This window comes from Myotis lucifugus, unplaced genomic scaffold (genome assembly GCF_000147115.1).
Source record: "Myotis lucifugus unplaced genomic scaffold, Myoluc2.0 scaffold_136, whole genome shotgun sequence".
NCBI lineage: Eukaryota > Metazoa > Chordata > Mammalia > Chiroptera > Vespertilionidae > Myotis > Myotis lucifugus.
In genome coordinates, this window is record NW_005871184.1 from 1722388 (window position 1) to 1749869 (window position 27482).

A 27482-nucleotide genomic window follows, 5' to 3' on the forward strand; every position below is an offset into this window, starting at 1 on the left:
TCTTATTGGCTGTGGGCACCGACATCTTTGAGGGCAGGGAGTCAGTCAGTCAGCATATTCCCTCCTTATTGGCTGTGGGCGCCTCCATCTATTAGGGCAGGCAGTCAGTTAGCACATTCCCTCCTTATTGGCTGTGGGCGCTGCCATCTATTAGGGCAGGGCAGTCAGTCAGTTAGCACATTCCCTCCTTATTGGCTGTGGGCGCCTCCATCTTTGAGGGCAGGGCAGTCAGTCAGTCAGCATATTCCCTCCTTATTGGCTGTGGGCACCGCCATCTTTGAGGGCAGGGCAGTCAGTCAGTCAGCATATTCCCTCCTTATTGGCTGTGGGCACCGCCATCTTTGAGGGCAGGTCAGTCAGTCAGCACATTCCCTCCTTATTGGCTGTGGGCGCCTCCATCTTTGAGGGCAGGGCAGTCAGTCAGTCAGCATATTCCCTCCTTATTGGTTGTGGGCGCCTCCATCTTTGAGGGCAGGGCAGTCAGTTAGCATATTCCCTCTTTATTATATAGGATAATCACGCTGGTGGCAACATTGAAAGGTAGATATAACCCGTATAGGACATAAAAGCTACATTTTAAACCAGTTTGGTTCAGGGGATAGGACGTTGGCCCGTGGGCGTAAGGGTCCTGGGTTCAGTTCCCGTCAAGGGCATGTACCTCAGGGACAGGCTCAGTTCCTCGCCCTGGTGAGGGTACGTGCAGGAGGCAGCCAACCGATGTGTCTCAGTCACATCAATGTTTTTCTCTCTTCTGTGTCGCTCTCTCTGTGTCTCTCCCCCTCCTTTCCACTCTCTAAAAAAATCAATGGAGGAATGTGCTCTGGTGAGGATTAACAAGAAAAATCATTTAAGTATAAAAAGTTGTTCTAAGTATTTTCCGAATCTAGGTATAATATTAACCTTGCACAAAATGTAAATCCAAGTAAGAGTAACAAATTACTTGTTTTTGAATATTTTCTTTTATTAGCACAACATATAAAAATTTACCTTAAATTGATTTTATATTTATCATTGACTTTCATTACTAAGAAAAAAGGAATTAAGCCCTGACTGGTTTTGCTCAGTGGGTAGAACATTGGCCCGCACACTGAAGAGTGGTGGGTTTGATTCCCAGTCAAGGGCATGTACCTGGGTGGCAGGTTCAATTCCCAGCCCCGAAACATCTCTCTCTCTCTCTCTCATCTCTCATCTCTCATTTCTCTCCTCTCTCATATCACTCTCTTTTACTCTGTCTAAAATTTTTACTCTGTCTAAAATTCAATGGGAAAAATATCCTCGGGTGAAGATAGTGAAAAAAGGAAATGAAGGGAGGGAGGGAGGGAGGGATTCCGAGGGAGGGAAAGATGGAGGGAGGGAGGAAGGGGAGGGAAGGGGAAGGAAGGGGAAGGAAAGGAAAGAAGAAAGAGAAAAAAAGTCTTTAAATGAAAACCCAGCTGCTAGTATTAAAACTACTGAAAGTCGAGTATACTAATTCAGAATTAGGAATACATTTTGTGAAAGCAAGAGAAACTCTTTGCCTTTTTCTATAGTGCATAGTATAGAGCTGTGTATAAGTAATTTAATGATTTAGTTGATTTCTTAAATGCAGTTTCAGTTTGTTGCTGGGAAAATGAGATTAATATTTCAGGTATTATCATTTTGAGATTTGTCATTATGAGACATGTAGGTAAAATCCCTTGTAGATTCCAAAATATTTTGTTGTATTAAAAACTTTTACTACATAAATTGCAAGAAATCATCTTTTTTGTTTTCATTACTGTCTCTGACTTTGGTTCTTTAGACAAGTGGTCGCCAACTGGTGGCGATTTGGTTGATTCAGAGGTCTGAAACGTTGGCGACCGCTGCTTTAGACCACATCTTCCCTGGATATTCTAGACCAGTGATGGCGAACCTATGACACGCGTGTCAGAGGTGACATGCGAACTCATTTTTTTGGTTGATTTTTCTTTGTTAAATGGCATTTAAATATATAAAATAAACATCAAAAATATAAGTCTTTGTTTTACTATGGTTGCAAATATCAAAAAATTTCTATATGTGACACGGCACCAGAGTTAAGTTAGGGTTTTTCAAAATGCTGACACGCCGAGCTCAAAAGGTTCGCTGTCACTGTTCTAGACTATCTAGCCACTCACTATTTCTTTTTCCTTAGCAGTCAAACTTACTCTTTCTCACTGGCTACCTGCCTCTTCTCCAAGCAAGTTAGCATATCATTATCAAATTAATCTTTCTAACCACTCCATTTCGTTAACATCAGTCTCAAGAACCTTTTTCTGTCTCCCCAGTTTCTGTAATACTCTGAAATCCACTTTCAGTTTGTTATTCAAAGCCACCACACTCTAGTGCTCTCAGAATTCATCTCCCTTCATGAGTCCCTAATGTGGAAAGTTTCTTGCTTGGTCTTTTCTTGAGCCCTCTCTCTCACATCACCTTTGTTCTCATCTCAGGAATGCCCAAGCCCCTCCTAATTTTTCTAAATGTACTCATTCTTTGGATATAGTTTAAATCTCCTCTTCAAAACCTCTTCCTATCCTATTTTAGCTCACATTGAGATGTAATCCCCTAAAAGTTGTAGAAGTTCTGCAATCCATTATCGTCATCATTCACTTTGACAAATATATATCTTTTTACTACTCTACTGTCTAAACTGCATATAATTTATCTTTCTAAATTAGACTTAGCTACTTAAGAACAGTGCTTATCTTTTATTAATTCCATTATTTTTGTAGTACCTACCGTGTGCAACTGTAATGGTTGGGATATTATTACCTTAAATAGCAGTGATGGCGAACCTTTTGAGCTCGGCGTGTCAGCATTTTGAAAAACCCTAACTTAACTCTGGTGCCGTGTCACATATAGAAATTTTTTGATATTTGCAACCATAGTAAAACAAAGACTTATATTTTTGATGTTTATTTTATATATTTAAATGCCATTTAACAAAGAAAAATCAACCAAAAAAATGAGTTCGCGTGTCACCTCTGACACGCGTGTCATAGGTTCGCCATCACTGTTATATAGGGTGCAGCAGCTACTTTTTAAAGGAGTGATTTAATCAGGGAAGCAAAATTCACACATAAAGTCAGGTAACTATGAGTTGCCCCGTATAAATAATTTAAATACTGTAGAAGTCTTGGCAAGATATCAATGATGCAAATGGCATTTGAGCTATGCACTAAAAGATAAGGATAGTTTTAAAAGTTGCAGATGAAAAGAAATAACTGCAATTAGGAAGTATATGAAATATAAACAGCTGTTTATCCAGACTGGCTAACTTACAGGTGCTGTCTCAGAAAGCAGTAGTGTAATTGAAGAAAGTGGAAAGCCTTTTTGAATGTTGGTCTGAACATTTTGAACTTAGTGGACAGTGTTATAGTGAATAATATAATCATAGCTCATGTTTTAGGAAAGTGTTTTATTTCTTTCATACTACCTAATACTACCTAATACAGAGCTATGCTTTCAGTTTTTATCTGAAAGAATAAAATTTATATTTCTACTCTTTTAACACTTAGAATTGAACAGAATGTTCATTTTTATTTCATTAGCTATAAAAAATGATGAGTATTTTTTTCTTTCAGACATATTCTCATTTCTTCATACTGATTTTTGGGTTTGGTTTTTTATTTAAATTATTTAGAGTAATTTAGATCTTAAGTCAGGTTATTCTCTGTTTTTTTGTTTTTGTTTTTTTTTTTGAGAGTAAGATGAGAATGAACAGTGTAAATTTAATTTATTAGAACCAAAGCCTGTTTTTCATTTACAGTGAAAAAAATACCCAATTAAGTCTTCATTTGTAGCTTGAATGCCAAAGAAATCTTACATAAGACAAACTGCAGCCCTACTCAGTTTGTCTCTGGTTAGAGTGTCAGCCCTAGGATTTGAAAGGTCTCAGGTTTGATTCCCATCAACGGCACATACCTTGGTTGCAGGCTCCATCTGGGGCACACATAGGAGGCAACCAAATCGATGTGTCTCTCACATTGTTGTTTCTGTCTCCCTCCCTCCCACTCTCTCTAAAAACTCAATGGAAAAAATATCCTCAGGTGAGGATTAACAATAACAACAAAAAAGACAGACTAGATTTACTGAATTCTTTTAGTGTGTGTTTTAAATCTGACATTAATATCTATTCTCTAGGGTCATGTGAAGGTGGTGCGCTACTTAGTCAAAGAAGTCAATCAGTTTCCATCAGATTCTGAATGCATGAGATACATAGCAACCATCACTGATAAGGTAATGTGTTGATCAAATTCATCCCACTATATGAGCTAGGGATTTTATTTAGTTTTATGTACATATGTCCCACACTAAGAAAAAAGTCTTAGTTTGAGCAGTAATGTGTGCTGTATAGCAATTTTCATTTATCTATTATTTGGGAATGAAGTATGCTGTTTAAGAGACTCTTAGGATTATTTATTTAATCTAATGAAGTAGTAAAATATTCTTTGTGATCGATTTACTTTTTTTAAAAAAAATACTAAACTAATTTTATGTGAACACTAAACAGTTAAAGCAAATGTTATTATTCATTAGTATTATAATCTATATATGTGTATCCAGACTGATAATATATTCAGAAATTAACAAGCCCAGTGGATTTTTTTAATATCTAAACACAAATAAACATAGTACCTTTAATTGTGGGAAGAAAATTTTAATGTCTTCAACATGATATAAAAGTGGGAGTAACTGTCATCTTAAGAATGAACTGGTTAGGATTATTAGAGATTTAATTGAGGTCTTCCCCTTGTGCCATTTTTATTTTTAGTTTATAAGACGTACTCTGGAAATCCATAGAGGTCAATACATATAAAAATGTCTATTATATTTTCTCAGCAGTTTTTACCTAAGAGTGAGCAGATTTTCATCATAGGTTTTATTTAACATAGGTTTTATTTAACTTTCACTGTCTTGCCTGCCTCTAGATTTCTCTGATAATTAACACTCCTGGGTACCACTAGGTTTTTTGGAGGAGAGAGGAAGATTAAAATTAAGGCTTTTTGTTTTTATAGGGAAATAGTCCTTTCCTGATAAAAAGTGTTCTGAGAATGAAACCACTGAGAAAAATTTGTAATACATATGCCTTTGACATTTCATCAGTGATTCTTGAACATGAGGTTTTGGCAACAAAGCTTAAATATGTGACAGTTGTTATCAGTTAAGCACTTCACAGAATTTTAAATCTGTTTTCTTGATTAACATTGATCTTTTCCTTAAGCCTATTAACCAGCTGATATAAATTATTACACTTTCATTTGCTGTATGATTTATATTCGATTTATAGGAGTAAATAATTTTACTTTCCAAAGTACCAGTCAAATTTATATCATTTTGAAAAACATTAGAGGCTCTTTCTTGTGTATTTTTATTTGCATTATTTTTTGCCTTACCACTTACCTTAATAGCTTATGTTCATTCAATGAAGTACCTTAATTAATATTTTAATGTTTTCATTAAACATTAATTATTTTTTGAGGCTGGAAACATCTTGATTTTTTATTTTAGGAGATGCTGAAGAAGTGTCATCTTTGTATGGAATCAATAGTACAAGCCAAAGATAGACAGGCTGCTGAAGCAAACAAAAATGCCAGTATTTTATTAGAAGAGTTAGACTTGGAAAAGGTAATGATAACCTTTACATGTGAAAATACCTACTTTTTTCCCTTTCTGCTATATTCCCTTTAGTTTGTAATCCTTTTTAAATGTTTCATTTGGTTGCTTTTGCTTTAAATTATGTACATGGTTTTCCCTCCAAGTTTGGCTCAGGGAGAATTAAGAGTATTTTAAATGTCATTAAAAGAATTTTCTTTGTAATCAAATTATAGGAATTGCATTGACCTGGAAGTCAGAAAACCTAGCTGCTAATGCAGCTTTAGTCTTATCTCAACTAATGAGCTCTTAATCCCCATCCAAACCTATACTTCAAAGATCTTAGACCTTGTAATTTGTTGACCATATATTTACTACAAGTACCAAATGCAGTACTGAGGCATAACCAACTAGTGAAATACATCTTGGTGGAATGTTTAATGAGTATATTTTTTAAATGGGTGAATTCTCATGTACTTTTCTCTTTCAGGCAGACTACATCATTTCCGTCTTCCCAGGGGAATATAATACTCCAAACAACATATAGTTTGGGCAGTTCCATAGCTCCTTCTTTACTCCCCCTTCCTATCAATAACACTGTCCTCAAGAATGTAATAGAAATAGTAATCATGCAGGAAATTTATAAAGGATAGTGATAATCACAACCTTTTGGATTTGAGTCAGGCCCATTTTTACTATTATATTTGTAGACTTTGTTACACTATATATTTCATTATTTCATTTTGCATAAAGAAAATATGGCCCTGGCTGGTTTGACTCAGTGGGTAGAGCATTGGCCCACAGAGTGAAAGGTCCTGGGTTTGATTCTGATCAAGGGCATGTACCTTGGTTGCAGGCTTGATCCCTGGCCCTAGTTGGGTCGCATGCAGGAGGCAAGGAATCAATGTGTCTCTCTCATCATTGGTTTCTTTTCTTTTCTTTCTTTTTTGTTTTGTTTTGTTAATCCTCACCCCAGGATATTTTTCCATTGATTTTTAGGGAGAGTAGAAGAGAGAGGAAAAACAGAGACTTTTTAATCACAAAAGGATGCCTGGCATGTTGTAGGTACTCAATAAATATTTGGTGAACAATTAAATCTTTACATATTAAATGTAAATTAAATATTTTTTTCAATCCTCATCCCATATGAGAGAAACACATCCATTGGTTGTCTCCTGCAGGCTCTCTGACCAGGGTCCAGGCATGAGAGGAGCCTGCAACCAAGGTATGTGCCCTTGACCCGAACTGAACCTGAGACCTTTTGGTCCACCGGCCCACGTTCTATCCACTGAGCCAAGTCGGCTAGGGCTATCATTGATGTTTGTATCTCTCTCTCTCTGTCCCTCTCCCTTTCTCGCGGAAATTAATAAAACTAAAGAAAATATGAAGTATTCTAGACACTTTATTCTAATTTAAGTGTGAAAATATCCAGTTATTTTCTGGAAAAAATGTATTTAACACTTGGAGTGGGGGAAACGAGTTAAGTCGGCTCGCGTGAATTGCGCGTACTCCGCGGGAGCCGCTTTACTCGGTTCATATAGATTTGCGGTGGAGTGCGGGAAACGTGTAAACTCGGGCCGATTGTAACTGCGTATTACCAAATATTTGTTTGTAATCCACCCTTTTGGTGGATGGAACAAAACCAAAAGACAGAGCCATCTTATATTTTGGCGGGAAATTCACCCCACACCGGAGTGTTAATATTGGGTATTCTTCATTTTAAAACTTTCTGATTTAGATTCTGATCAAACAAAAGTTAGCTTTTTGGCTAATTTGAAGTTTTTTTTAAAAAGCCCATTGAGAGTAATTATTATGAAAAATACTGTAACTGTTACTTGACCTATTTTCACATTTATTTATTAAAAATCTTTATTGTTGAAGTTATTACATTATGTCCCCTTTTTCTCTCATTGGCCCCCCACCTGGCCCCCACCCCAGGCCTCCACCACCCTATTGTCTGGGTTATGCATATATGCATAAAAGTTCTTTGGTAGATCTCTCCCCATCCCCCCTCACCTCCCCTACCCCCACCTTTCCTCTGAGATTTGACAGCCATTTCTTTCATTTTTGTGAATCTAAAAAACATTTTTTCTATAGCTGAACATAGACATCTATTTTTAAATAAAATCTTTATTTTTCTCATACCTTTGATTATACATTAAATACATTTAGAATTTATTGCATACATATGGATTACAAAGTAGGAAGCAGCTTTATTGTCTATTCTTAATCAACTTCATTGTTTTTTCTTTATTACAATATTGTGTTCAGTTTAAACTGTGAAATATGCAAAGATGACTAAAGAAAAACATAGTCATAAGTTAATAACTAAAGTCATAAACCTTATATGGTAACTAAAGTTCTCAACTCTATAATTACCTATAAAGTCTTTTAAGAGCCTACATGATGTATCCACCCACACTACTCCTTACACCTCTCTGGTCTTCTTTTTTTATTCCTTTCTTTTGGTCATTTTGCTCCATCCATTGTCCATCCTTTTTTTGCCCTTGCTGTGCCTTCTGCCTTGAATGTCTCATGCAGATGCCTCATATTTTATTCTCCCTTCCACAAATACTCTTCTTACTCTTGTAACTTATTTTTGCTTTCAAACATTCTAAATATTTTATTTAGTTATTTTGTTTATCTCTCCCACTAGAATGTATGCACCACAAAAGGATGCCTTGCATGTTGTAGGTACTCAATAAATACTTTTTAAGAAAATCATGCAAGCCCTAGCTGGTATGGCTCTATGGATAGAGCATTGGCCTTTGGACTAAAGGGTTCCAGGTTTGATTCCGGTCAAGGGCACATGCTGGGTTTTCAGGCTCCATCCCCAGTAGGGGGTGTGAAGGAGGCAGCCAATCAATGATTATTTCTCATCATTGATGTTTCTAGCTCTCCCCTCTCCCTTCCTCTCTGAAATCAATAAAAAAAATTAAAAAATCATGCAAGCCCTGGCCAGTGTGGCACAGTTGGTTGGGCATTGTCCCATGCATCCAACAGTTGCCGGTTCACTTCCCAGTCAGGGCAAATGCCCAGGTTGCATCTGATCCTTAGTGAGGGTGTGCAGGAGGCAGCCGATAATTGTTTTGCTTTCACATCGAAACACTCTTTCTCTCTCTCTCTAAAACTCAATAAAAAAAATCCTAAAAAGGAATTGTGCAAGCATATTATTGTAATACTTGCTTTTTCCCCTCTCAATAACTGATGGATATTTGTCAAATGATAGTGATTTAAATAACTGCAGAATATATCCCATAGTAAGTTTGTTTCCAGCTTTTTATCACTACAAAAAATGTTGCAATAAACATCCTTATGCATACTTTCTTATATTTTGGTGCTTTTATTTTTACAGAGTACGTTTCTTCTCTTGGGCCAAATATGTTTTAAATTTGATACTTTCAGAATATTTTCTTACTCTACCATCAACAATACATCAGTGTCAATGTCTTGAATTCTTTTTTTTTAATCCTCACCCGAGGATATTTTTCCATTGATTTTTTTTTTTTTTTTAAGAGAGAGAATGGAAGAGAGGGAAAGACAGAGAGAAATATCTATGTGAGAGAAACATATCAATTGGTTGCCTCCTGCATGAGCTCTGACCAGGGCCTGGGCCGGGGAGGAGCCTGCAACCAGGTATGTGCCCTTGGCCTAAACCCGGGACCTTTCGGTTCCCAGGCTGATGCTTTATCCACTGCACCAAATCGGCTGGGGCTTGAATTCTTGCCAACATTTACTTGATGTTCATGCTTTCAAAAACCTCAGATTTAAAGCAAGTCAAAAGGAATTTTCAAATTACACATGTTTCTATCATATTAAACCTTAAAGGTGATAAGTAATTTTTAATTATAAATTAATTAAACATTAAGTTGATTCATATGCACTGATACTTTATAAACAATTTTGAATGGGGGTGGTACATAAAATTCTAAATTATGGAGAAGGTTCTATAATTTCAGTATTTCTATTTGAAGAATGACCAGATTGGGATCTGATAGGGTTTGGTTCATTATTTTTTAGTTATGACTTACTTCTAGGAAAATAATACTTGCCTTTTGAAAGACAGTACATTTTGGCTCCACCATTTCTGATTTAGAACATCACTGGAGTTGGTCTTATTTGGTCTAAGCTGAATTTCTACATGGGTAACTTATTGCTTATATAAAAATGTTTTTTTGACCAGCCTAATTTGAAAATTTCGGTTAATAGATTTGTAAGAACTGCTGCTGAGGATGCTTCCCATTATATTTACCAGATTCATTTCCTCATCATTATTCAGCAAACATTTATTTACTGAGCATTTACTATGTGGCAGAGTCTCCACTTTGGAACAGTTCTTCCTGTTGAACTATGGAATTTTCAGTTTATTGCTTGTTCTCTTAGGACATTAACAACTAGGTTTTGTTCTTGGCTGTTAGAACCCTTAGTCGATATTGTTGGTTTACATTTTTAATATTTGTTTCACGCTTCCACTTTACTACTTACTGTTGCTCTTCTTACCTTTTCTTTATAAACATTCATAGCCTTTTAGGGAGAAGTATGGGTACATTTTTTAAATGTTTGTACTATATATTTTCAGGGTTTTTTTTTTGCCATTACCTAAAGCTATTAATATGCCCATCCCACAATCTCAATTTTATACATTTCATTCTCTGATTGAGCTTCCTATCTTTTCAGTTTTACTCCCTCTAGAATTCTACCTCCCATAATCCTGGCAATACTCTGCTTACCAATAAAATATAGGATCCATTTATCCTACCACCCTTCATAGTTCCTTATTCTTTTCTTTCTCCTTATTCTCATCTGTACCCTAGTAACTAAATGTGTGTAGAAAAACAACATTCAACCTTGATGACTAATTTTACTTTAAATGTGTGACAGCGAACCCTTCAATGCTGCCCAAGAGTCATTCTGTATTCCCCTAGTTTGGTTCATTCTCCCAGCCACTATTTATTAATTTCTTCTTTAGCCTCTGGTTTTGAGTACATCCGCTTCTTCATTTTCACTTGATGACCTAGCATCCTACATCAGTGATAAAACTGAAGTATCAGAAAACTGCTAAGACGTATCCCACCCCATCTACCCACCCACCAATCCCTGTACCCATATACTTTCTACCAGTTACTAAATAAACTTTGTAACCAGTCCCTGCATTTGGTCTCTCTTGCAAAACACTGGTGTAGCAATTATCTTTTCTATGTCATTTATCCCCCACTCCTGGATTATTCTCATCATCACACAAGCTTATTTATTCCATTTAAAAAAACAACAACACTGTTTCTTCCAATCCTCATTCTCCCCAATTTTTAGTTACAAACCCATTTTCTTTGCTCCTCGTGTCTAATCTTCAATTCTTTCTCTTGAATCTACTCCTATGTTCTCACTCCCACAATTCCACCAAAATAAACTACTTTTATGGTCTTCAGTGACTTTCATGTAGCTGAATCCAGTGATTACTACTCTATCCTTATCACTTTCTTCATTTCGCTTTCATTATAATACCTGTCTGCTCTGCTTGTTCCTCCTTGTCTCCCCTCTTAGTTGGTGAGCCCCTTAGCTCATTACATGATCTAGTTTATTCACTGGTCATTTCATCCTACTTCTTAGCTTTAAATACATACCAGCTGATCCTAATTTGTATCATTAGCCCAGACACCTTCCCGAAACACTCGAATATCCAACTTGCTACCCAACATGCCCATTTGGATACTTAAATAAACCTTTCATTCGGGTATCCTTAACTCACAATTCTGTCTTGTAATTGCTCAGGCTAAAACCTTGAAGTCATTGTTGATTTCTGTCTGTTCTCTAATGTGTTGGAAAATCTTGTTACCTTTGCCTTAGAACTACGTATATCTAGAATCTTAATCACTTTTCATCACTCCTCACCCTGGTTGAAGTCATTAACATCATTTCTTACATGTATTACCTCAGTAGTTAACTGGTCTCCCAGATTCCATTATTGCTCTTTATTCTCTCTTCAGTGCTTAGAGTAATCCTCTTACATCATTTAAATCAAATCATCACTCTTCTTCTCAAAACCCTCACAGAATAAGAAGGTCAAGCCCTGACCGGTTTGGCTCAGTGGATAGAGCGTCGGCCTGCGGACTCAAGGGTCCCGGGTTCGATTCCTGTCAAGGGCATGTACCTTGGTTGCGGCACATACCCAGTGGGGAGTGTGCAGAAGGCAGCTGATCGATGTTTCTCTCTCATCAATGTTTCTAACTCTCTATCCCTGTCCCTTCCTCTCTGTAAAATCAATAAAATATATATATATATATATATATATATATATATATATATATATATATGGATCAATTCTTTAAAACACCTGCCAGGCCTTAGGTGAACAAGCCCCCTAATACTCTTGACAGTCCTTTTTTACTATTCTGAGCTACACTGGCCTACTTGAACATTGCAGACCTACTTGAAAATACAACTTATGCACTGGCTGTTTTCTTTGCCTGAAATGCTGCATACCTTTTAGATGTTTGCTTAAACTTCACTTTCATGAGGCTTACACTGATCACCCTGTTTAAAATTAAAACCCCTTGCCATAGCCAGTTTTTCTTAGTGGTTAGAGTGTCAGCGTGCGGACTGAAGGGTCACAGGTTCTGTTCCAATCGTAGGCACTTACCTTACCTTGGTTGCAGGTTCCCCAGGCCCAGTCAGGGCACCTGTGCAACCATCGATGTGTCTCTCTCGTATCAACATTTCTGTCTCTGTGTCTTTCATTCTTTAAAAAAAAAAAAAAATCCAGTGGAAAAAATATCCTCAGGTGAGGATTAACTGTTTCCATATACACACTTCTTTTCCCCCTGTTCTAGTATTCCTGTTTTACATTGTACGTAACACCTCTTTAAAAACTAGGCACAGTGGGCAGATTTTGCATATGTAAATACAGCCACTGTGGATGGAACATATTTGTGGAGGGAAATATTATGTTGTTGCTCACATATACCGTGTAGTTAGGCCTACCAAGGTTGCGTCTGTACCGAACATGTACATGCTCTTTTTTCTTGTAATTATTTTCTAAAAATTACAGTGTAACAACTATTTACATAGCATTTACATTGTATTGATTATAAGTCATCTAGGGATGATTTAAAGTATACAGGAGGATGTGTGTAGGTTATATGCAAATACTAAGCCATGTTATGTAAGGGACTTAAGCATTCTCAGATTTTGTTACCTGAGGTGGTGTGTGTGTGTGTGTGTGTGTGTGTGTGTGTGTGTCATGGAACCAATCTCCCATGAATACCGAGGGACAACTGTAATGTTTTTTATGATTATCGTCTGCATACCCCCCCACCCCCAATTAAATGTTAGCTTCTTCAGCTTCATGAGGGCAGGGATAGTTTTGTTTAGTTTACTGAAGAGTTTTAAGAGACCTGAACCATGCTGAGTACATATAGGTTATCAATAAATTCTTGTTTGATTTTGCTCCTCACATTTTTATCTCTTTTCTGTTGATATCACTTCCCATTATTCAGAAATGAACTCTTGATGTCACTTCCATCTTCTCACTTATCTTACTTCCCATTTCCTACATTCACTTAATGACTTAGTGTTGTAAATCAACTAAATCCAGTGCCTGAAACAGTAACCCCCCTACATATTAACTGTATTGATGTCATCATCATCATTTTTACTGAGCTTTGGCAATTTCTGTATTAGCTTCTGTTCCATCCTCTTGAGTCATCTCTTCTCATTATTGCAGTAGGCTTCTTAAGAGTCTCCCTTTTAAATAACTAGCTTTGCCTCTGTCACTTTTTGCCTTCATTCTAATCCTTCATCCTAGTGTAATTCTTTCACAGTTCCCTTAGTTTTCTAATACGCAGGTGGGATTGCCTCACTCCCTCTTCAGAAAACCTCCCTTCTCTTCATTACCTACATGGGACATTCCGAACATTCAGGTTCTCCTATCTTAATTTTCCAGATCCATCATTCACTATGGTTTTCTACTCCTCACATATCTCATTCACTTTCATATATCTACATTTTTGTGCAGGTGGTATTTCTTTAGTCTGGATTACCTCTTCCTAAATCCTTACGTTCTCATTTTTAAAATCTTAACTCTTAAATGGTACTTTGTTCCTGATTCCTCACTTAAAGGGCAACAACCCAGCTGGTGTTTTTTCCTTTTCCACAGTAAGATTATTCTACAACTTGACTCTTCAAAGTCTCTACCCTCCCCCCACATACTCCTAATCCCCAGTAAGTGAAATGAGGCCCAGGCAGGTTTCTTGTGAACAAATTAGGATGTAGACTAAATATCTTACTGTTTTCCTGTACCTCCAGACTTATTTGAATCTTAATGGTTTTATTCTGTTTGTTTTCTTTGGGATCTTGTATCAGTTACCACCTCCCCCATACTCCTTTATCTTTATCTTGAGTATCTGCTATTTCATCAAGCACTACCTTCTGCCTACAACTTAAGGTAACTATCCTAATGAAACTTTACCTCAAACTTAGTATTTTATTTCCTTCTCCAAATATTTTAAGAGAATAATCTTTTTTTTTTATATGTTATTGATTTTTTACAGAGAGGAAGGGAGAGAGATAGAGAGTTAGAAACATCGATGAGAGAGAAACATCGATCAGCTGCCTCCTGCACACCTCCTACTGGGGATGTGCCCGCAACCCAGGTACATGCCCTTGACCGGAATCGAACCTGGGACCTTTCAGTCCGCAGGCCGACGCTCTATCCACTGAGCCAAGCCCGTTTCGGCATAAGAGAATAATCTTATTGACTCTGTTACCAGAAAGGGGACCTGGCTCTGAGTAGATCTGCCTAGGGCCATCTAGTAAAGTGTGAGTTCTTGGCTTCGTACAAAAAATAAAATCACAACACAATCCAGGTGAATTTTAGAGGACTAGTATTAAAGCTGGGGGCAGTGAAACAAGGAAGGGCTGGGGAAATGAGCCTGGGCTGATCTGCTTTGGTTCACTAAGAAGTCAGAGAAAGGGGGTCTTGGGGACAAGTGCAGGGGATTTGCCCAGGATGAACTGCCACTGCCCCTTGCTGCCCTGGTCGCAAGCCTTGTGAGGTCCTTTAGAGTTTAGGAGATGGTGCCTATGGGGAAAGAACGGTGCGGGAGGGGGCGGTGCTGTGGGGCACGGGCATGCTCCTCAGAGGGAGAGCATGCTCTGTGCTGGACCTTGGTTTTGGGGGGTTTTAAAGGCTGGGCATTTAGACTGACAGATGTGGCTCAGTAGTTAGAGCGTTGGTCAAGGGCAGGTACCTGGGTTGCAGGTTAGATCTGGCCCAGATGTTTCTCTCTCTGTCCCCTCCCCCCACTAAAAAAAAGGCTAGGCGTTAAGGGGAAGTCTTAGGAGAAGATCTCAATAGAATATTCATCATCTTTATGCTGATATACCAAAATGAGGTTTATTATCTTCATCTGTCATTGGGTGTAGTTAGCAAGTGGCACTTACTGGTTTCTGCTGTCTCCCTGAGTAGCCTGATTGTTTACCCTGGTTGGGGAGAAGTGCAAACCATTTACTCTTAGGGAAAATAGGATTTAATAGATGGCTGAAAACTGCAGTTTAGCTCTCTCAGTTTCCCCATTCTACTTATCCTGGCTTATTAGCCTGTTTCAACTCTACTCTTTATATTTTTAATCCTCAATCCAGGATCATTTGCCTGCTCCCCCATTATTCCAATGAACTGTGGCAGAGATCACCAGCGCCATCTTTACTGCCCAGTCCTGTTACCTCTTTTCAGTTCTTTGATACTTTGTGATTTGCCTTCCTTCATGAAACTTTTCTCATTGAAGCTACTTTCTTCTGATTGTCTTCCTGTGCCCTATTAAGGCCTTCTATAGTTTCATGTACTCTCCCTCTTACATATTGGATATTCTCCCCCTTCCTCCTCAGGCACACATAATTGTACACTTGTATAGTTATAATTTCTTCCTTTCAGTAATCTCATTTAATTCATTAAATTCAGCTACAACCTACAAATTTATGATGCCTCTTAAATCTGTATCTATCTTGTCTAATTCTTAAGTTTTAGAGAGCGCCATGCCTTTGTAGCCATAGTCTCAGGTCTCTCCCCCAAAAAGAGTTTCACTAGGACCTCTGAATATGTGCCCCATTTTTTAGTGAGTCCAAAGTTAGTAAGATCTATGAGGTTATCAGAATACTAGCTTTAGAACTTCAAAATTGAGAAACAAGAAAGGCTTAGCCTAAGGCTGAACTATAAAAGTTTGGTATCTAGGCTCTTCCTGTTGCCAGAGGGCTAGCTTTCACTGAACTCTTTAAAGCTAGAGGCATTAGCATACCTGAGATAAAGCCACACCCCAACACTAAGACCTGCCCTGGCCCATCACTCCCACATCTTGGCCACCTGGGCTTAGATGAAACCTTGCTTTCTGATTTAAACTTGTCTATTTTTGAAAAGTTCTTCCTGGGAGCAGGAGTAGAATAGAGGGGGCCAATGGGGGGAAAAGGGGACATCTGTATACTTAACAACAATAAAGATAAATTAAAAAATAAAAAGTAAATGGAAGATGTATCCAATAAAAAAAAAAATTCTTTCCCTCCCTTGAATAGTAATTACAATTATCTCCTGCCACTGGACAAATTTAAAAATCCAGACCACAAAAACTACCCATCCTGACCTAGTCAAAAGTCTTAAACTTCACTTGTTATTTTGATCCCCCAAAAGCTATTTCCTGTACCTTTCTCAAAGTTTTTCTGTTCATACAGACATAATATAGATTAAAGTATGTATTATTCCTAACTGAATTGGAGAGGCTTTATATCTACAGCCTCAGTCGCTTTGAAAATATTTTTCTGCCACACCCTTCACCCCCACTTCCACTTTTCCTCTTCCCCTGGCACTTACCCATTCTTTCTATCAAAATCAGAGCAAAACAGGACAACAGCCTCCCTCACTGGAGTTCAGGCGGAGAAAGCATTTTTCCTGAGGACCAACCGGTAGCCCCACTAAAGCAATGAGCTGAGTCAGCACATGCTCAGTTCCTTCTTTTAAAACCACCAATCATATATAACTCCTCCTCCCAGACAGTGACCTAGGGGTGAAAGTCACCAAGCAATTACTGTTTTCTTCTTAGTCCTTTTGAAAAGTCAAAAGTTCCTCTCCCCTTCTTCAGACTGGAGTTTCTAGAGGCCCACCAAAAATTTCTAGGGGTGCTACTAAGACAATTTCTACAATTTCAACTTCCATTTGTATTCTTTCCTGAAGTCTATCTGCCTGAGAAAGTATCCGTTTTCTACAGATTCTCCTGAACTGTTTTCCTTTTCAGGAATAAAAGTCTTATCTCTACCCCCAAAGAGAATGTAATTATGGTGCATTGCCCTAGGGTGTAAAAACTTCAACGCTGTGCAAAACCTTTCGGACTCCTAACTGGGATAATTTGAAAAGGCAGGGTGAGCCCTAGCACCTTTGGCTCAGTGGATAGAATGTTGGCCTGTAGACTGAAGGGTCCCAGGTTCAATTCCGATTAAGGGCACATACCTGGGTGTAGGAGGTGTGCAGGAGGCAGCTGGTCATTGATTCTCTCTCATTATTGATGTTTCTAACTCTCCCCTCTCCCTTCCTCTCTGAAATAAGTTTTTTAAAAAATTAAAAGAAAAAGAAAAAAGGCAGGATGAGTATCTAGCAAAAGACTTAAAGCATGAAGTTAGACATTTTCTGATGAAAAATAATGTTGATTTGGCTTATGAACTTGTCTTTGAGCTCTGGTTTCATTAGTTAGGACATTGGGATATTTTCCATAAACTGAGTATCATTGTTTTGACATCTAATATTTAAAATATAAAATATACAGAATGCTAGGTTATGGGCAGGGAGTACCTTTTTTTTTAGTTTGAAAACATCTGTAAGAGTATATACAAACAAAGGAGTTTGAAGGTTTTTCCCACTTTATGAACCAAGGAGAAAAATGGAATAGTTAAAATAGCTTATTAAGAGATATTATTGGACTTTGAAACTTATGCTTAACTTTTTTTTACTTATGAAAGTTTTGACAAATAGAAACAACGTACAGATATATAAAGTAAAATTAAAAGTCGCCATCTTCCAGCTACTCCAGTCCCACTCTCTAGAGATAGTCACTAGTAAGCCTTTGATATTTATCCTTAGTGGGGTTGTTTTTTGTACTTCTACAAATAGACTCACATGAGGGTGGCTTTCCCCTATAAATGGGAGAATTTGTCTGCACTGTGCCTTTTTTTTCTCTCCTAACAAATGTGAATTGTGAGCATTTTCCCAAGTATATATTTAGATACTTTTCATGGCTGCCTAATATTCGGTGAAGGTGTGTTGTTAATTTGTCCCCACCATTTGATGGATTTACCTTTTTTTTTTTTTTTACTGCCATTATAATTAATTTTATGGTGAACATTATTGAACCTATATCTTTTCACCAGAGACAGTCATTTTATGCAGAATAAATTCTTAGGATAAGCAGTTTGTAATTTTCATAGGAGGTTTCCAAATTACGTTTCCTAAAATGTAAATATATATACCCATAGCAGTATAGGAAACAACTTATTTTCCAAAGCTTATACTGATATATGATATCTTTTTTATTTTTGCCAAATTAATGAACAACACATGCTATGGGTATATGTTTAGCGATTAGGAAGCTACATATTTCTTTATCATTCACCCATTTTAAAATTAGATTTTTATCATTAATTTCATTTTGATCCTTTGAAAATATTTTTCTTTGAGTATATTGTAGGATAGTAAGAAGCTAAGAAAATTCCAGGACAAGCAGAATAGGGAAACTAAAATCCTATCTTCCCTAAACCAAGGATACTTACCAGTAAAAGGTTTTTACTTCTTCCCAACCCAGAGGGTAAATAGCTTAAATCACAGAACTCAGGAGACAAAAAAGAAATTAGTGTCATTTGCCAACCACACCCAAGGACAGACAAATTAAGAGAATAAATCTCACTTTTTGGTTCATCAGCATAAAGTTGATGAATATCCTCCCTTAAGACCTCCCCTAAATGCCAGCTTTTAAAACCAATGAAAAGGAAGATCCCAATAAGCTTTCCCTCCAGCGAGTATGCCCGTGCCATTCCCGTGCCCCTCTTTCCCCCCCACAGGCTCCTATCTCCTAAATTCCAAGGAACCTCAGGAGACTTTGAACCAGGGAAGCAATTGGCAGTGGCAGCTCTTCCCAGGCTAACCCCATGAACCTGTCTCCAAGGCTCTCTTTTCTCTGACTTCCCTGTAAGCCAAAGCGACCCAGCCCAGGTTCTTCTGTTGCTTCTTCTATGCCCTTCCTTATTTCACTGTCCTGAGTGTGTTTTGCTGAAGACAATAAATTCTTGCTTGCTTTTCTACATTTTGACTCGTGATTGAAATCTTTCCTTCAAGAAGATAAGAACCCAGGTCTCGTCAATTCCCCGGTAACAATATCTTTTTTATTTTTGCCAAATTAACAAATAACACATGGTATCTTGCTATTTTTATTCTTTTTTTAAATCCTCACTTGAGGATATTTTCCCATTGATTTTTAGAAAGTATGGAAGGGAGGGAGGAGGGGGAGAGAGTGAGAGAGAGAGAGAAAAACATAAATCGGAAAGAGACATCGATTGGCCGCCTCCCACACGTGCATAACCTGGGCCATGGAGCAAACCTGCAACTGAGGTCTACGTGCCCTTGGCTGGGAATTGAGCCTAAGAGACCAGCTGGTGTGCAGGCTCTAACCACTGAGAACACAGTCCAGGGCACCCATTTTAAAATTAGATTTTTATCATTAATTTGATCTTGAGTCTTTAAAAATACTTTCTCTTTACAGCGATTAGAGTATGATCTCGATCAAATAATGAATTAAGCTATATGACTGAATTTTATGATATCCCAGTTTTCATGATAACATAGACCAATTTTTTTCCATGGTAAATTCCAGTGTTGTTCTGTTTTATTGATCCTTTAACAGTTAAGAGAAGAAAGCCGGAGGCTGGCTTTGGCTGCCAAAAGAGAAAAGCGAAAGGAGAAGAGAAGAAAGAAAAAGGAAGAACAAAGAAGAAAACTAGAAGAAATTGAAGCGAAAAATAAAGAGAACTTTGAACTCCAAGCTGCTCAAGAAAAAGAAAAGCATAAAGTTGAAGGTATTTTTCTCTACAAACCATCTTATTTGTTTCATATAATACATTGTATTGAAAATTATATTTTTAAAATATCAGTAACTTAGGTAAAATTAGATTTCTAAATTAATAAGCCCTTAAAGTATTTATGTGCTATTTTTATTTATAGACTTCTCTCTAGCTTTTTTTATTATGAAGATAAATTAAAATGGTAAAACACCTGAATATACTTTACCTAGGTTTTAATAAAAGTAAGCATTTACCCATTTACTTCAATTTCTTTTCCTCTAAATATGCATACATATTTTTTCTAAGCTATCTGAAAGTAAATTGCAGACATTCTGACATTGTACCTATAAAACTTCAACATACACCTGACATTTGCTTACATAATAGTACTACCTAAAAAAAATTAACAGTAATTTGGTAATATTATCTATAATCCAGACCATATTCAGACTTTTCTCAAATGAGGAAATTATTTTTAACGAGGTTCTAGTTAAAGATTATTTGAGATGATATTCTGAAGAACCATCACTGCTAAATTACCAAATATGTATGCAGTGTGTGTGTGTGTGTGTGTGTGTGTTCTACCTCCTCTAGCCTTTTAATTTGAAAAAAATTTGAACTAAAGAAATGTTTAAGGATTAGTATGTCGAACACCTGAATATCACCTAGATTATTATAATGTTTTGGTACATTTGTTTATCTTTTTTCCTCTTTTTTTAAACAGTTTGCATGTAAGATGTATGTATCATGCAAAATCGCCCCTAAAGACTTGATTATGTATTTCCCAGAAAAACAACATTTTTACATAACCACAATAACATTATAACATCCAAGAAATTTAATTATATAAAACATTCAATATACAGTATATACTCACATTTATAAAACTGTCCCCCAAATAATTCTTACACTTGCCTATTATGCATTGTTTAGGACTTAGAGACATAGAATAGACCAGTCATATTTATCTCCTTATGATGAATGCTGGAATGCCTGATGACTTTATGTCTAATAGAAGCAAATAACTCCTGGTTTTCTTTCTTGAAGTGCTTAAAGATAAATATATTCTAAGAATTCTTAGAATTTGCTAATTCATTATTGGTACTTTTACAGATGAGCCTGAAGTCTTGACAGAGCCTCCAAGTGCCACAACCACTACTACTATAGGTATATCTGCAACCTGGACAACTTTGGCAGGTTCCCATGGTAAAAGAAATAATACCATAACTACAACCAGTTCAAAGAGGAAAAACAGGAAAAATAAAATGACTCCAGAAAACGTTCAAATTATATTTGATGATCCACTACCAATCTCATACAGTCAGCCAGAGAAGGTGAACGGAGGAGAGTCAAAAAGTAGCAGTACCAGCGAGAGTGGGGACAGTGATAACATGAGGATTTCCAGCTGCAGTGATGAAAGTAGTAACAGCAATAGCAGCCGAAAGAGTGACAATCATTCACCTGCTGTGGTTACTACCACTGTGACCAACAAGAAACAGCCATCAGTTCTGGTTACATTTCCAAAGGAGGAGAGAAAATCTGTTTCTGGCAAGGCTTCAATAAAGTTAGTTCCAATTTTTATTTTTATAATTTATAGTATCATGAAATGCTTGTTGCTAAATTTTTTTATAAATCCAGTAAAGAACAGCAGAACAAGAATTTGCCTTTGTTTTGACAACACAATTTTATTTGATTTGAAAAATATGCTACATTTTAGATTTTATATTAATGAGAGATAAAATTATTTTTACAATGTAATTTATTCATTTTGTTAAACTTAGCCCATAAAAAGTATTGATTATGGGTACTCAGTGATTATTATTGTGATTAAACTCCTCTAAATTTTAACTCTAGATAGCATCTTTTTTTGTTGTTGTTGTTAATCCTCACTGGAGGATATTTTTCCATTGATTTTTAGAGAAAGTGAAAGGTTGGGGGTGGAGAGAGAGAAAAATCACCTCCAGCATGCACATGCCCCAACTGGGGGAAAAGGGCAAACTCTAAATGGAAGTATATACCTTTGACCGGGAATCAAACCAACAACCCTTAGGTGCTCAGGCTGATGCTCTAACCACTTACCACACTGACCAGAGCTATTTTTTCCTTTTTTTTTTGCTCAGTCCCTACCCCACCAACATCTGTCAGCCTGCTCTCTATGAGTCTCTCTCTCTGTTTTGCCTATAAGTTCATTTTGTTTATTAGATTCCACATATGAGTGAAATTATATTCTACTTGTCTGTCTCTGACTGGCTTATTTCACACAGTCATCAGCAAACTGGCTTGCGAGCCACATGTGGCTCTTTGGCCCCTTGAGTGTGTCTCTTCCACAAAATACCGACTTCTGCACATGGGCCACGAAGTTTCAGTCGCACTGTATGTGCACGCCCGCATGTGGTATTTTGTGGAAGAGCCAAACTCAAGGGGCCAAAGAGCCGCATGTGGCTCGCGAGCCGCAGTTTGCCGGCCACTGATAATGCTTTCCAGGTTCATCTTTGCTGTTGCCAAGTGTAAGGTTAGCTTTTTATGGCCAAGTAGTAGTCCATTGTGTAAATATACCATAGTTTGTTTTTTTTATCCACTCATTTACTGATGAACACTTGGGCTGCTTCCAACTCTTGGCTATTGTAAATAATGCTGCAGTGAACATAGGTGTGCATATATTTTTTTGAATTAGTGTTTCAGGTTTCTTTGTATAAATTCCCAGATGTGGAATCGCTGGGTATTAAGGCAGTTTGTTTTTTTTAATTTTTTTACATAACTCCATACAGCTTTTCACAGTGGCTGCACCAATCTGCATTCCCACTAACAGTACATGAGGGTTCCCTTTTTTTCACATTCTGGCCAGTACTTGTTTGTTGGTTTATTGATGACAGCCATTCTGACAGGGGTAAGGTGCTATCTCCTTATGGTTTTAATTTGCATTTCTCTGATGATTAATGACCTTGAGCATCTTTTCATGGGTCTATTTGCCTTCTGTATATCCCTTTGGAGAAGTGTCTATTCAAATCTTTTGCCCATTATTTAATTGGATTGTTTTTTATGTGGCCAGCTGTATAAATTCTTTATAAATTTTGGGCTATTAACCCATTATCAGATATATCGGCAAATATGTTCTCCCATTCAGTGGGTTGTCTTTTCAGTTTGTTGAAGGTTTCCTTGCTATGTAAAAACTTTTTAATATGTTGTAGTCCCCTTTGTTTAAATTTTTTCTTTTGTTTTTCCTTACCCTAGGACCGTGGTCGGCAAACTGCAGCTCTTTGGCCCCTTGAGTGTGGCTCTTCCTAAGCCTTATGAGTACCCTAATTAAGTTAATAACAGTGTACCTACCTATATAGTTTAAGTTTAAAAAATTTGTCTCTCAAAAGAAATTTCAGTCGTTATACTGTTGATATTTGGCTCTGTTGACTAATGAGTTTGCCGACCACTGCCCTAGGAGATATATAAGAAAAAATGTTGTTATGAGAAATGTCCAAGATTTTACTGCCTATGTTTTCTTCTAGGATTTTTATGGTTTCAAGTCTAACATTTATCTTAAAACCATTTTGAGTTTATTCTTGTGTATGGTGTAAGAAGGTGGTCTAGTTTCATTTTTTTCATGTATCTGTCCAATATTTCCAGTACCATTTATTGAATAGATTATCTTTACCCCACTGTATATTTTTGCCTCCTTTCTTAAATATTGACCATAGCCCTGGCTGGTGTGTCTCAGTGGTTAGAATATCGGCCCGCGCACCAAGGGGTCTCTGGTTCGATTCCTGGTCAAGGGCACATACCTGGGTTGCAGGTTCGATTCCTGCTCTGGTATGGGTACATGGGGGAATCAACCAATCTATGTATGGAAGTCTCTCTCTATCTTTCTCTAATTCTCCCACTCTACTCCATCCCTGCCCCTCCCTTCCACTCTCTAAAATTCAATGTAAAAATATCTTCAGGTGAGATTAACAAAACAAAAAGCATTCATTGATTGTAAAGATGTGGGTTTATTCTGGACTCTATATTCTGTTCCATTAATATATGTGTCTGTTTTTATGCCAGTACCATGCTATTTTGATTACTATGTCCTTGTACTATAGTTTGATATTAAGTAGCATGATTCCTCCAACTTTGTTGTTCTTTCTCAAGGTTGCTGTTGTTGTTTGGAGTCTTTTGTGGTTCCATATAAATTTTTGGAATATTTGTTCTAGTACTGTGAAATATGCCTTTGGCATTTTGATAGGAATTGAGTTGAATCTATAGATGATTTTGGATAGTATGGACATTTTAGTGATGTGAATTCTTTTAAGCCATGAACATGATATATGCTTCTACTTGTTTGTATCTTTTTTAGTTTCTTTCTTGAGTGTCTTATAGTTTTCTGAGTACAAGTCTTTTATATCCTTGGTTAAATTTATTTCTAGGTATTTCAGTCTTTTTGAAGCAATTGTGAATGGGAATGTTTTCTTAGTTTCCCTTTCTGATAGTTCATTATTGATGTATAAATATGTGCCACTGATTTCTGTATATTTATTTTGTATCTTGGTGGAATCTTTAGGTTCTATATACACAGTATCATGTCATCTGCAAATAATGACAATTTTAATTTTTTCCAATTTGGATTCCTTTTATTTCTTCTTCTTGTCTGATTGTTGTGGATAGGATTTCTAGTACTATGTTGAATAAGAATGGTGAAAGCAGGCATCCCTGTCTTATTCCTGATCTTAAGGGAAACACTTCTAGTTTTTGTCCATTGAGTATGATGTTGGCTGTGGGTTTGTCATATATGGCCTTTATTGTGCTATGTTCCCTCTATTCCCACTTTGCTGAGAGATTTTATAAATGGTTGCTGGATTTTATCAAATACTTTTTCTATGTCTGTTGATATGATCATGTGGTTTTATCTTTCATTTTGTGGTGTATCCCATTTACTGATTTACCGATATTTTATCAACCTTGCATCTCCAGAACAAATCTCACTTGGTTATGGTTTATGGTCTTTTTAATATGTTGCTGGATCAAGGTTGCTAATATTGTGTTGAGGATTTTATCATCTCAGTTTATCAGGGATATTGGCCTATAATTTTCTTTCTTTGTAATGGCTTTATCTGGTTTTGGAATTATAGGATAATGCTGGCCTCATAAAATGAGCTTGGGACTCTTCCGTCCTCTTGAATTTTTTTAATAGTTTGAGAAGGATAGGTGTTAGTTCTTTGAATGTTTGGTAAAATTCATCTGTGAAGCCATCTGGTCCAGGAGTTTTGTTTATTGGGAGGTGTTTTATTTTTATTTTATTTATTTATTTTTTAAATAATATATTTTATTTATTTTTTACAGAGAAGGGAGAGGTATAGAGAGTTAGAAACATCGATCAGCTGCCTCCTGCACACCCCCTACTGGGGATGTGCCCGCAACCAAGGTACATGCCTTTGATTGGAATCGAATCTGGGACCCTTTGGTCCGCAGGCCGATGCTCTATCCACTGAGCCAAACTGGTTAGGGCTTACTTTTTTAAATTACTGCTTCAATGTCATTAGTTGTAATCTGTCTATTCAGATGCTCTGACTCTTCCTGATCCAGTTTTAGAAGATTGTATATTTCTAGGAATTTTATCTATTTCTTCCAGATTGTCCAATTTGTTGGCTTATAGTTATTTTCTAGAAACTATCTTTTAAAATATTTTCATATTATGCTAAGTATTGAAAAATGAAAAGTAAATTTCTTATTTGGGTACCATGTTCATTCTAAAAATAAATAAAACAATTGCCCAACGGGTATGGTTCAGTGGTTGAGCATTAACCTATGAACCTGGAAGTCATGGTTCGATTCCCAGTCAGGGCACATGCTTGGATTGTTGGCTTGATCCCCAGTAGGAGGCATGCAGGAGGAAACTGATCAATGATTCTCTCTCATCATTGATGTTTCTATCTCTCTTTTCCTCTCCCTTCCTCTCTGAAATCAATAAAAATATATTTTAAATAAAATAATAAAATGATGTAAATGATTGCCTTTATCATTTAAAAATTCTACATCTGCTCTATATTTAATGTACTTATCCTTTCTCTGTTAAAGATTGTCAGAGACTGTCACTGAAGTGACCAGTAATTCCCTGTCCACTTGCACAAAATCGGGTCCATCTCCCCTTTCTTCTCCAAATGGGAAGTTAACTGTAGCAAGTCCTAAGCGAGGACAAAAGAGGGAAGAAGGATGGAAAGAAGTTGTAAGAAGGTGAGTACTTGTTTCCTTGATTGTTTTTCTCAGTTTTTAAATATGCTCTATTTCAAATTGAAATATGGATTAGTACCTTACAGTTAAATTCCTCCAAGTGTTTCAGAGGTTGCAGACTGGTGGCCCAAGGCCAAATCTTGCTAACAGAGACGATCTACATCATATTTTAGATGATAAAAACACACAACAGCATATGTTAATATTCTTAAAAATTAGGAGCTTTTTACATAAAAAGATGACTGTTACCTGCTTAATCCTTATAGGTAGTGGTATTTGATAGAGAACTCATGTAACTTTTTTAAGGTGAAAGATAGATGGTGTTTTGTTCAGATTTGTAATCTCAGAGCCCAGGTAATGTCTAATGCATGCTTGTAAGTATTTGAAGAATGAGTAAATATTGGTTTTAAACTTTACTACACACCCAGAAAGGATTTTATTTATTTTTTTTTTTTAAATATATTTTATTGATTTTTTTACAGAGAGGAAGGGAGAGGGATAGAGAGTTAGAAACATCGATGAGAGAGAAACACCAATCAGCTGCCTCTTGCACACTTCCCACTGGGGATGTGCCCAGATTTGTAATCTCAGAGCCCAGGTAATGTCTAATGCATGCTTGTAAGTATTTGAAGAATGAGTAAATACTGAGCCAAACCGGCTAGGGCCCAGAAAGGATTTTAAATCTTTGATGACCTATGTTAAAGAACTCCCTAGAAATTCCATCAAAAATTAGACTTTTGATTATTTGAAGCAACAGCTTTCTTTATCTCTGTCTTTTTCTCACACATACACATTAACTTATTCACATACACTATTGTAGTCATTGAAATCACAACATCCAAGTACTCTCTGTACAAAAATAAGGTAATTCAGTTTTTCCATGTGCAATTTTATATTGTGATTACAAAGACATTCCTAGCATTTCAAAATAATAATCACTGATTCATTATTCTCTTTAGGGAAGAAGGAATTGTCAGGAAATTTAGATATGTATATAAAAGGGCAGGGGTAACATCTTACCTTTTTAAAATATAACTTTTAAATATGTTTTCATTGATTTTAGAGAGAGGAAGAGAAAAGGAGATCAAACATCAATAAGCCATGGTTTGGCTGCCTCCTGCACACGCCCTACATGGGGATCAAACCTGCAACCCGGGCATGTCTCTTAACCGGGAATTGAACCATGACTTCCTGGTTCATAGGTAGACACTCAATCACTGAGCCATGTCAGCCGGGCTGTTTTGCTTTTTTTGAAATCTCAGTGGGTTCTGTTTCTCATACTACTGAACATTCTTTTAGTGAGTCTCTATGTTTGGATAATTTTAATGCCTCCAGAAGAATGCAGGGAAACAAATTTTTAATGTCATCCTTTCAGTTACATATTAGAGAATAAAAAGAAGAATGTGAACCAATCACCCAAATGTGCCCACAAGAAACCATTCTTACCTCCTTGGGCTGGATTAGATGCTCTAACCACTGTTTATTTAGTTTATCTTATTAAACCACTCTAGGCATGGTATTATAGCTCTCACTTGGTGTCTACATAGTCAATATACATACATATGGGCAGAAACCCATGTCTCTCTTATTTGCTATTTTATTTGCATTAG

The 27482-nt window shown here is 36.8% G+C and overlaps 1 protein-coding gene across 8 annotated transcripts in view; it reads left to right on the forward strand.

Annotated features, from left to right (window-relative positions):
• The window catches only part of ANKRD17 (ankyrin repeat domain 17), a 183143-nt gene that overhangs the window by 129948 nt on the left and 25713 nt on the right, over positions 1-27482 (forward strand). For all 8 annotated transcript variants that reach the window (XR_002830645.1, XM_014460635.2, XM_014460628.2 and 5 more), the window contains 5 exons: positions 4141-4236; positions 5509-5625; positions 19518-19689; positions 20788-21238; positions 25720-25875. Coding sequence is in view for 7 of the 8 variants with exons in the window: in XM_014460635.2 (XP_014316121.1) it covers positions 4141-4236; positions 5509-5625; positions 19518-19689; positions 20788-21238; positions 25720-25875 (992 nt within the window). In the remaining variant the exon portion in view is untranslated. The remainder of the gene's footprint in view (positions 1-4140; positions 4237-5508; positions 5626-19517; positions 19690-20787; positions 21239-25719; positions 25876-27482) is intronic.